Source organism: Mesocricetus auratus, unplaced genomic scaffold, assembly GCF_017639785.1.
Source record: "Mesocricetus auratus isolate SY011 unplaced genomic scaffold, BCM_Maur_2.0 Super-Scaffold_100009, whole genome shotgun sequence".
Lineage (NCBI taxonomy): Eukaryota > Metazoa > Chordata > Mammalia > Rodentia > Cricetidae > Mesocricetus > Mesocricetus auratus.
The window spans coordinates 12462581-12474675 of NW_024429193.1; the positions used below are offsets into that span (position 1 = coordinate 12462581).

The 12095-nt window shown below is 38.8% G+C and overlaps 1 protein-coding gene across 3 annotated transcripts in view; it reads left to right on the plus strand.

Annotated features, from left to right (window-relative positions):
• Spata1 (spermatogenesis associated 1) overlaps positions 1–12095 on the plus strand; it is a 40577-nt gene that overhangs the window by 17992 nt on the left and 10490 nt on the right. For 2 of the 3 annotated variants that reach the window (XM_040751629.1, XM_040751628.1), the window contains exons 7-11: positions 1723–1822; positions 2370–2436; positions 5385–5481; positions 6069–6194; positions 11122–11300. In XM_040751629.1, the coding sequence (XP_040607563.1) occupies positions 1723–1822; positions 2370–2436; positions 5385–5481; positions 6069–6194; positions 11122–11300 (569 nt within the window). The remainder of the gene's footprint in view (positions 1–1722; positions 1823–2369; positions 2437–5384; positions 5482–6068; positions 6195–11121; positions 11301–12095) is intronic. The other variant, XM_040751630.1, reaches the window with a different exon arrangement.

Below are 12095 nucleotides of genomic sequence, written 5' to 3' on the forward strand. Positions count from 1 at the left end.
TCTTCACAGTTACCCAAAGATTATTCCACAACAGGACCTAGGTCATAGGTGCAGCAGGGTCTGTAGATCATTTCCACTTGCACCACAAACTCTTGGCTTTCTGGTCATTTCTGTGTCGCAAGCAACCGCCAGCAGAGCTACAAGCCGCCTCTGAGGCCATCAACGCCGCCATGCCTTGCCAGCTGTGGACTGTGGACCTCTCCGTCTCTTCATTTAGAAATTTGTGTCAGTAAGCTGAGTTCTAGTAATAGCAATCCACAGTTTTATGCTTAGCCAAATAAAATTTTGAAACTTTCAAGCTTTATATTTTGACTCATCCATTCCATTTGGGTTTGTAATATAGCTGTTTATTGTCATAACAATAGATTTTCATCTGCATTTCTTTTCATCCAACAAGAAGGAATTTGTTATTTTTTATAAGTCATTTAGGTTAATATACAAAAGAATTTTTGTAAATGTTCTATTAGTTTATTTTGTGTAGAAGAAAAGACCTGAAATCATTTCTTTCCTTGTGATTCACCCTATTAAGTATCCTGAATGTGAATTATCCTTACTGGAGAAGCATGACTGGTGAGAACGTGTAAATGTGTGTTCAGCAGGTGTATTAAAAGGGGGAAAGACAGATTTGGATATCCCTAATATGAAATGTGAAGTCCAGCACTCCAAAATTCAAATACCCCTAATCTGAAACTTGTTAAATGCTAACATGAATACCTCTGCAATCCATCCTTCATAATCATGATGTGGATGGAATTTTCAAGATTTACTTAGTGGGGATTTGGTCAAGCATTTAATACCATTATAGTATGAGGAGAGAGAATGAACGTATACTGTGTATTTGTATTTCTGGAGAGGTAGGTAAGGAGTTAAGAATCTGTACAAGCTAAAGAATTTTCTAAAATTTATTTAAATTATTATTTTCTGTGTATGGATGTTTTGTCTGCATGTATGTATGTATGTATGTATGTATGTACACCATGTGTATGCTAGTGCCCCAGAGACCAGAAGAGGACACTAGTTCACTTGGTGGCTGTAAGCTGTTATGTGGGTGCTGGGAATTGAACCTGGATGTTCTGGAAGAGCAGTCAGTGTTCTCTAACTGCTGAGCCATCTCTCCATGCCCAAGAATTGCTACTTAAACAACAGGAGTTTGTTTTGTTTTGTTTCAAAACAGGGTTTCTCTGTATTGCTTTGGAGGCTGTCCTGGAATTCACTCTGTAGACCAGGCTGGTCTCCAATTCACAGAGATCCACCTGCTTCTGCCTGTTGGTATTAAAGGCTAGTGCCACCAACACCTAGCCAACAGGAGATTTTATAAGTGGAAATATACATAAAAGTTTCCTTCTATTTTCATATCAGCATCTTCTTTCATGGGTTTCTCCAATCATTTCATATGTGTCTTTAGACAAAAAGTTTTATGAAGACTAAGCTGATAAAACTTAACTCATTTCCCCTTTCAGATTCATGTTGCACATAGAGAAATATTGCAGTTGCGTGTGTGCACATGTACATGTTTGTGTTGTTGGCGAGGGTGGATGATCAATTGAGTTCACTAAAGAATCTTTTATTCATATGAACTAATGTTTTGTGAAACTCATTCCAGAAAATATGCATTTGTATTTGCAAAGTTCATGAGATATGGTTATTACATGCATATGAAAACAATGCTCATTTTACTATTTTCTTAATATTTTGATTTTATTTGCCTTGTGTGAACGTCAGCATCAGCTGAGGAAGGGCAGACTCCACAAGATAACGGTGGAAGTTCCGAGTTGCCAGGAACAGTGGAGGAGTCAAATGATGGTTCGGGAAATGTAAAAAGGTAATTAGTGCAAATAGTGATTATACATAGCCTAATCTGGTGTATAAGGAAAGGAATGTATTTATACAACAATTTAGATTGCAGTCTTTTCAAATTAAGCAACAATTGTATAAGCAAAAAAATTATATTCACAAAAGAATTAATGTTCCTAAAATTTCTAATTATTTTTAACCTTGCCTTAGATCCAAAATGATGTCTTATTTTACTACTCATATTAAATATAGTTTGTGCTGACTATTTATTAATGAGTTTGAGAGAAAATATGTAGCCCAGCATGATTTTTTTTAAAAATATGAGGTGGAGTCCCGCACTATGATGCCTAATGTCCAGACTGATCTTGAACTAGACTCAAGTAGTCCTCTGCTTCATCCCGGGAAAAAGTTAGTACTACTGAAACAAGCCACCCATCTAGATTTGTATTTCAACATCTTCAAAGTAATTATTTGTGTTTATGTAACATCAAAGCAACCATACGAATATTTAGGTAGTAATACTCATGGAATGAAGCTTTTTAATATGACTTTCAAATCTGTTATTCTCTTTTAAGTCCGTTTCTTTGGAAAGAAGATGATGTTGATGGTAATGCAACTACCAATAGACAGCAAGCCAAACCGGTATGATATTAAAATTTTTATTTTAGTGTAGCATTGTAATGTAATACTAATCCAGAAGTTAAAATATGAGGTACACATTAAATATCTGCGTTTTTGTAATGCCATAAGTATACTGTTGTAATATCAGTAGTATCATGAGTGGTTCTGGGTGATATATTATAAATATATGTATCAATTTTTGTTTCTGCTTTTGTGGAGAAATAATATGCCCAAGTAAGTGAGATGAAAATGTAATCTAGAACAGCCTTTTAGATCATTTTATTAAATGCTTTCACTGTTTTTAAGGTACTCTAACCTTTAATTGGTGATTTTGTTAGATACTTGTAATTGAATGCACTGATATATGCACTTCATTAACTCTGCTCTTTAGAACAGATGTCTTGAGAATGGTGAAAGGGTGTATAGTGGTAGTTGGTTGCTATTAGTAGTGCCTTTGGATCTGCTGCTCCATGTGGCTAGCACCATTCTAAAAGAGCTAATGGAGAATATATCGCCAGTTTATTCCAAAGAAGTGAAGACATGGAGAGAATTTTGTAAATATCTGCAGCATGAATTAGGGCATTTTTCAGATGCTAGCAATACTAGATTTAGTAATAGCTAGCTAGGAGTATCTATTACCAAGCACTAGTATAAGCATTTTACACTTATAGATCCATTTGATTCCCTTTCCCCGGCAAACAAAACAAAACCTTATGAGGTAGATATTACTATAAATATTGATTGTTGACATAATTAGGTTGAAATATGTGGTGATATATTATTTATGATTTAGTAAAGATTGCCTGAAGTATCAGAATGCAAAGCCAGCCACAGTAGTTAGCTGTAGAAGCTAGGTGGTAGTGGCACACACCTGTAGCCTCAGGACTCTGGAGATAGGCAGATGGATCTCTGTTAGCTCAAGGCCATCTTGAGCTACACAGAATTGACCCAGTCTAAACGAGAAGCAGCTCACACAAAGGTGATCTCAGCACTTGGGATCCCACGCCTTTGATCCCAGGGTTTGAGAGCTGTGAAAGGAGGAAGAAAGGGGCTCATGAGGGAGTGAGTCTCCAGCCACGCTGAGGACAGGACAGCCCTGTCAGCTTGAGGCAGAGGTAAGAGCTAGTGGCGGCTGCTTTGCTTTTCTCATCTTCAGTTTAAACCCCAATTATCTGTCTCTGGGTTCATATTATTTGTTACAGAAATATGCCTAGGAATTAGTAAGGCACATTTGTGAATGAGACGGTGTTTCCAGAGAGATAAGTGGAGACCCCACTCTCCAGCATGCTGGGACCCTATATGGAGTACAAGGAGAGGAGGGAGGAGCCATGTGGTGGACACTCTTGTTCTGGTGCCTGCTCACTATGAAGTAAATATTTTTCTGGGCCACACTTAGTATTCAGGCATCTGTATTGGCCTGCCTTTGGGGTTCTGACAGGATGCGCCCTCAGCTGCTGCCATCAAGAGCACCTCCTGTGCATATTCACTGTGCTCCCGTTTATAGTCCTTCTCCCTTAATAAAAACCCTCTGCTTGAACTCTGTCGCTTGATGTCTCTCCTGAGCTGCTTTTTTACAATGACAGCACAGACAGTCATGCTTTCATGTGTGCACCTCATCAGAGACACATGGACAATAGAGAAATCCAGCCGTGTGCTGAGACCTCTAAAGTAGAGCAGAAACAAACCCTGCCTGCAGTAATTGAGATATGGTTGTGTTCAGTGGCTGAGCAGTTCTCTTCTGTTACCTCAGTGGAACTCTCATCTTGGCCACGAGTCCCCAAGAAACACCTCTTCTTTCAGAGCACTCCCTCCCCTGTCCTTCAGAAACTGTCTGCTCATAAGCATTCCCAGGCCTTGCTTTAGGACCTCTCATTCACAGTGCTGTGATTTACCAAACACTGCTCTCAGTGAGTCCTGCCCTTCTAGAATGGAGCAAGCTGGCATTTCCATGCTGTCTCTGTACAGTGCTCTGAAATATAAAGTGTGCATCTGACTTTGCTTAAATGTGAGCCCCTGGCCACACTGTGGGTTACAGTTCCTATTTCCACACTTGTGTGTAAATTGCAGGACTCTGTACATGTAAGTTATCTGCCTTTCTTTTTATGGTATTTGGAAGACTGTGCAGAGAAATTCTAATTTCTGTTACCATGTAGAAAATTAAATTAAGCTGTACAAACAATAAAACAAAATATGAACAAGACTTGAGTAATTCAAAATTAGTATCTAGTAAACTAGAGAATTAAAAGTCTACCAGAATTGAAAACCATTCAAAGTCTATAAATGTAATGAAAGAAACATCAACATGGCAAGGCTTGAGCTATTTTATTAAGAACAGGTAAAATATGAAAATTAAGAAAATTAAAGCAAGAGTTGGCAAGATGACTCAGCAGGCCAAGCCACATGATACCAAGCTTGGTGTCACCAGGACCCATCTGGTGAAAGAGAGCTGAGTCCTGCATGCATGCTGTCCTCTGGACCTCCACAAGTATAAATACATGAGAGGGGGGAAGGAGGGGAGAGAAAGAAAGAAAGAAAAGTTGAGGAAATATAAATACAGAGCTTGTAAAAATAAGATACAAAACAATATGGTAACATTTTGAAAATGTGATAGACTTATCAATTTTGTTGGCAAATATAAATTGTCAAAATTGACAGGGTAAAAACTCAATAGCCATCTTCACTTTAAGAACCTATTATATTGATTGACTAAGATTAAAATCTTAGAAATTACATTCAGAAAGATAATTAGCCTTTGTTTATACTGTCTTCATAAAATGTTCAAGTCATAGTGAAATGGAGAGAACGTGAGAAATAATCTATAGCTATAAATGTAGAATTGGGAGTTCATCACCGTGTAATCAAAAAGAGCATTGCTGGTGTGATTTAGCAAACACTCGTGGATGAAATAAAAGGATGCTTCACACTGTTGGTTTCTGTTCTTTCTTATGCTTGCTTACATGGGTGACAAGGAGCACATCACACTACCAGATCTCATTGATTTTCCTTCATTACCTTCTCAACGAATTTCTTCAAGATTAACTGACTCCTCTTTATTAAAAATTGAGAGTAAGTATTTGTAACATTGTAAGTATGGATAATTCTGTGTGAGGCAAGGTTAACTATGTTAACAAGGAGTTATTGTTTAATGGCCAAGAAGTTGCCATTTGTGAACGTTTTTTACAGTTGAGGAGGTGGGTGGTGGGAATGGGTATACAACACTGCAAGTAACATAATGCCACCTAATTGTACATAGAAAATAGCTAATGGCAAATTTTGTTACATATTTTACTATAGATTATATACAAATCATATTAATTTTATGTTGATTACAGTATATATTTAGTCACTAACTTTGGGCCCAAAATAAATTTACCAAAAATAAGAAACTAAAAAATATAAGAATAACTTAACCTGACTGACTGCCTCGTTTCACATTTATGTAAATGCAGAAGAAATATACTATTTTATAAATCCAAGCAAATCAAAATGTCTCTTCTGTATTCTCCATAGTGGTAAGAGCAGAAAGAAAAACATACATTTTGAATAAATTTTATTCTTTCTTATACACTTTCAGGTTTGTAAATCTGTCTTTTGGGATATGAACCATCTTTTAACTTTTCAGAATTGATGAGTATGGGTTATAATCTCTCTAGGAGAGAAGATTATTGAACAAATGAAACAAGTAAAAGAAGAAAGAAAATATCTGGAAAATATTAGAGAAGACCTAATAAAAAAAGTTGAAAAACTATTTGAACAAAGTAAATCGAAACGATATCATGGTAAAGTTTATTACACAAATTTTATAACTATAAAGAAAAGTAGCCCTAAATTTTACAAAATTAATACTTTCAGTATAAATAATACAATTATAATTAATATTTATTGTTATACTTGTCACAGTTTAATACATAATTGAAGTACATTAATATAGAAACAATCATTATTTGACTTTTATACAATAAATGCTTTGTATAAGGCATTGTAAATTAAAATTCAAATATTTTATATCAACTCATTTTAAATTAATTCTTTCACAAATGTATTTTTAAGTGTTTAGCATATTTAGACACTGTTGTAAGGGATGAGGAGATACTAAGTGTTATACATACAATCAGGGAAATTGATAACAAGTTAAGACTAAGTGATACATTGTGTTTAGTGCTATTGCACTTGTATAGAAACCTTAAGGAAGAACACCTAACCTGGAGGGAGGAAGCCAAGCAAGGACTTGGATACACTGGGATCCAGGTGTGCTACTCGGTTCCACGTCCTCTGTCCTCTTCTCCTAGTCCCCAACCAGTCTTTCTCTTACTGGCTTCTACTCAGCTCACTGGTTTGTTTCCTGCAGGTCATTCAAAATCGTGTATCACTTACTCTAGAAGCCATCTTTGAGTCTTTGAACTGCCCTAGATGCTTAATTTGGGGATATATGTGCCTTGCTGCTTTACTAATACAAATGAGTGAGGGAATTTGGGGCAGGGGAGTCATTTTCTTGCAAGCAAAACAAATGAAACAAAAGCAATATGATTGAAGCCGGTGGGAATGAGAGTGATGCAGCGTGGGGCTTTAGCTAGGGTCCCCAGGAAGGCATTTCTGAACAGAGACACCCAAATCAGACTAATGAGGTAGGCATTGTAAAAAAATCATTCTGCATAAGAGGAACAGTAAATATCAGGCGAAGAGATAAGGAGGGTTTTGTGGTAGTCAGCCTTGAAAAAAAGGCCAGTGTAGCTGGAGCATGCTAAATAACGTGGAATGTAGAAAAATAAGACAAAATAATCAGCAAACCCAAGTCAATGAGACTGGATTGTGTTCTAGTAATGTTAGAAGAAACTGGAGGGTTTTAAACTAGGTTTTTACATAATCTTAAAAACATTTGGGACCAAGTATGGTAGGATGCACCTTTAATCACAGCACATGGGAAGCAGAGGCAGGTTGAGCTATGAGTTCAAGTCCAGCCTAATCTACACAGTGAGTTCCAGGTCCTATCTCAAAAAACAAATGAAGTAAAAACCAATCACAAAAAAATAGGGCCTTGTAGTAAAAGCGGTCATGTGTTTAAGTCCCAGCACTGTAAATTTTTTTTAAATGAAGATAATCGCCATTGTGTAGAGTATTGTTTACAGGTGTAGGTGGATAGCTCAAACGGTAGTGCTGCTTTCACTGACTACAGTTGTAGAGACAGATGTAGCAGTAGCAGGTGAAGGTGGACTGTGCAGGCAGTGGCACTAGTAGAAGCAAGGAATGAACCACAGAGCTTAACAGACCCACATGGAAGTTTATTAGGAAAAGAGTGACGGGTAGAGAGTGCTGGTGTCAGTCGACCAGGAGAGGAAATAAAGGGGCAAACAGGCTGGTGGAGCTTGCTTAAAAGAGAAAGCTTGCATATGTACAGAGCCTTGTGCAACCACGTAACACACAGTGCAGCCACTCAATGCATGGCATAGTGACCTACAGCTGCAGGGTCTTTGAGCTGGCTAAGTATTTGCCTTAATGCTGGTGGGTGCATCTTACCTGTTGACAGGGATCAGCCAGGATGTTAACAAAACCCTTCTCAAAGAGTTCTTCCAACTTCAGATCAAGCATTCAAATATATGAGCTTGTAAGGACCATTCTCATCCAAACCACCACATCTGTTCCATGGCCTTCATTAGACTTGTAGCCATATCATAATACAAAAAGAACTTAATTCAACTTCAAAAGTCTCTATAATCTTTCACAGTCTCTACACTACTTAAATGTCAAGTCTCTTATGAGAATCAAGACAATCTACTAAGTGTAACTGCCTGTAAAATGAAAAGACAAATTACATACTTTCAAAATACAATGACACAGAATATACATTATCATCCCTAAAGGAAGGAAAGGAAGCATAGTAAGGAAATACTGGAGTAAAGAATGACTGAAATCCATCAGGGCAAACTCCAGATCCTGTATCTCTGTGTCTGATGTCAAAGGACATAGATGGCTCTTATAATCCTTCCAGATTTGCTGACTGAAACACACATCTCTCTTTTGGGCTGTTTCTACTCCTTGTGTGCAGCTCTCAGCAGATATCCCATGATTCTGTCATCTCCAACAGCTTGGGGTCTGTTGCAGTTCAGGATTCACTTTCATAGGTTCACACGATGACCTCTCCAGGCATCCATGCAATGACTCCCCTGCCACACACCTGGCCTCAGCAGCTTTTCTTAACCTCGGGGGAAGATTCCACACCCTTTACTTGTGTTCCCTTGACTCTAAAACCAGAGCCATGTGGATGAAACTGCCATGTTCTTGCTTGGGCCAGAGCCTGGCTCCTTCCCTAATTACTCTGCATTACCTTTTCTCTGTAGTTGGCTTTTAGTCTGAGGAAATCCCTTGAATATTGTTTTGTCTTCAGCACAGTTGCTGCTCCTTAACCTACTGCTGCTTCAGCCAGCAATTGTGGCTCCGAAGTTACCAGCCTGCTTCTCCGGCAGTGGCCTGGCCACTCAGGTGGGAATTCTGTTCCCACAGGCACTGACTCTGCCACTGCCACTGATGGTAGCTTTAACTAATTCTCTATCATTCTATTTATAAATAAGACTTGAGATCCAAAGGCTGGGGTGAAAACCTGCTAGCTCAGAAAGGTTGAGTAGCAACTAGCTAACTTCTCCTTACTGGCATCTCCCAAAGAGAGCATCCTTAAAAAAACAAAACAAACAAACAAAAAAACCCAAAAGCATGCCAGATAAGCAAAACAAACAAACAAACAACAACAAAATCTTCCCACTTCAAATCCCTCCCAGTACATCTCTCTCTCCCAGAGATGCCCTCTTATAATGGGAGATGTCATTCTGTAAATATGTCTCTTAATGGTTGTTGAATAAAGCACTGTTGGCCAATAGGGAAGCAAGATAGGTGGGACCAGGAGTCTAGGAGGATTCTGGGAAATGTAGTGAAGGGAGTCGTGGAGATGTGATTCCTGGAGGAGAGGCCGCAGGTCTGCTTTCTTGGAATGATAAGTCCTTATAATATATATATATATATATATATTATATACCTATATATATATATATATAGGTAGTTATGGGTCAATAATTAAGTCAGAGCTAGACAATGAGAAACAATAGCAAATGGCCAGCAGCTTCATAATTAATATAGCCTACTGTGTGTTCATTTGGGACTGACACAACTCTGGAACCAGGCTGGTGGGAAAAATACATGTTACACTCTGATGCTCTATGATTACTTTCTGTCAACTAGGTGCTAACTCAGCCTCCTGAACCAAAGTTAATTTTATTTAATCAATGCAAATACAAACTCAGAGCTCATGGTGTGATCAAATATCACCAAACACTTGGGCCTTTCCTTTCACAGATTGCCAAATTAGTTGAAGGCCCCCTCCCATTTTTTCATTTAGCACCAGACCTTTCTTTAAACTTCTCATTTCTTTTAGCACAGGACTTGGCACATTCCCTGTGCTCCTTTCTCCTTAAACTTACATTTTGTATTTTTGCCACACTTGCTCTATTTCATTGTAAACCTGTATGAGTGGTCACAGTCAATACTATGTTGTCTTGAAATTTCTGCTGCCAGTGATACTAGTCCAAAATTCTTCAGTTTAACCTCAGGGAGATTCTTAGAAGAAAGAAGGAAAAAAGAAAACCAGCCACTTTCTTTGTCAAAATACTACAAGAATTGTCTCTAACCCAGTTGCTAATATTGCTCTCCTCCGAAACCTCTTGACCTGGGCCTCCATAGTCCACATTGCTCTCATCACTGCTGTCAAAGTTCTTACTAGGATGGTCCATTAAACCCTGCTTACAGCATTCAACCATTTTCTTAATCGAAAGCCCCAAAGTCAATATTCCACCAACAAGCAACATGCTAAGGCCTGGCACAGCAGTAGCCTAATCCTTAGTACCAACTTCTGTCGTGGTTATTTTTATATCGCTGTGTAGAGATACCAAGACCAAGGCGACTTATAACAAAAAGCATTTAATTGGTGGCTAGTCTGTGATCATAATGGCAGAGAGCAGGCAGGCATGGCACTGGGATAGTAGCTGACACACAAGTAGGAGGCACAGGGAGGGAGGGAGGGAGGGAAGGAGGGAAGGAGGGAAGGAGAGAGGGAGAGGCTGATCCTAGCATAGACTTTTGAAACTTTAAACTCTACTTCCCTTACTTCCAGTAGTACTTATCCAGATAAGACCACACCTCCCAATCCTTCTCAAAGTAATTTAATAGCTTCAGACCAAGCACTCAAATATATGGGCCTATGTGAACCATTCTTATTCAAACCAACACACTGTGGTTTTATCTAGCAAACATTTCTCTCAGCTTTAGGAACTGATAAGTTTGTGAGGGCGGAGCTGAGAAAAAGTAGAGAAGGAAAGTGTTTTAAATTGGTATTTATTTTTTTAATCTCTAGAGTTCTTTCTATCTTGAAACTTTAATGCCTTAACACAGTGGTTCTCAACCTTCCTGATGCTGTGAGCCTTTAATACAGTGCCTCATGTGGTGACCCCCCCAACCACCATAAAATTATTAGTTGCTACCTTGTAACTGTAATTTTGCTACTGTTACGAATCATAATATAAATATCTGTGCTTTCCAGTCATCCTAGGTGGCCTCTGTGAAAGGGTCATTCAGCACCTAAAGGAGTCAGGGCCTGCAGGTTGAGAACCACTGTTTTAACAGTATCTATCTGCTGTAATTTTTTAATTTGTGTTTTGTTTGTAGCCTGTGACAGCTGGAAGAAAAAATACTTTGACACCAAGAAAGTCACAGCATCGTTGGAAGAAGTCTTAACAAAACTTCGAGAAGATTTGGAACTTTACTATAAAAAACTCCTCATGCAGCTTGAAGCTAGGGAGATCAAAATGCGACCAAGAAATCTGGCAAATATCTCAGATTCCAAGGTACTGTAAACTGTGCCCCTTCCTCTAGAGAAGCAGGCTTATACTTGTATTATTGTATTTAGGATTCTCTGGGTTACCTGTAGCAAAATTTGCTTGGACAGTAAAAACCAGAGTCTCTGGTCTGCTATGGCAGGAGAGCTGACAAGGAGACAAAGGTCAGGGGACGATGTCTCCTAGGAACTTGATGCTGTTGGTATTTCCCCAGAGTCCCTGGTGTGCTATGGCAGGAGAGCTGACAAGGAGACAAAGGTCAGGGGACGATGTCTCCTAGGAACGTGGTGCTGTCGGTATTTCCCCGTGTTTTTATTGTTGGCTTCAGGAGACAGCTTTTTTCTAATAACAACAGTAGAGTTGCCAGTGGCTAACGGGACAGAAACTGGTCCACAGTGTTCGGAAACAGGGCCACTCCAAGGTGTAATTTAGGCAGTCAGTGGCAGCAGAGAGGAATGGTTTCTATGAACTGATCCTCCAGCCTTGCTGTGCAAACGCTTATTTAGATTGTTGCATAAAAGTTGGTTTTGGGGTAAGCAAGTTCCTCATACTAAAGCTCCTGATCTAATCTGTCTTTTGAAGGAAAGCACCCCACCCTTACCACTTTAGTCCTTATTGTGAACTGTTTGCTGTACAGGACAGTCTTGTGACCAAAGTCAGGAGAAGGCTGTGAAGCTGCTTCAGAAAAGCGACTCTACAGCTAACAGAAAGCTGCCACTGTTCTCCATGAGTTCTTCAAGGTCTAGAAGACAGCTGTTCATCCTGCTATTTTCCCTAGATACAGTGAAGAACAACTATTTCATT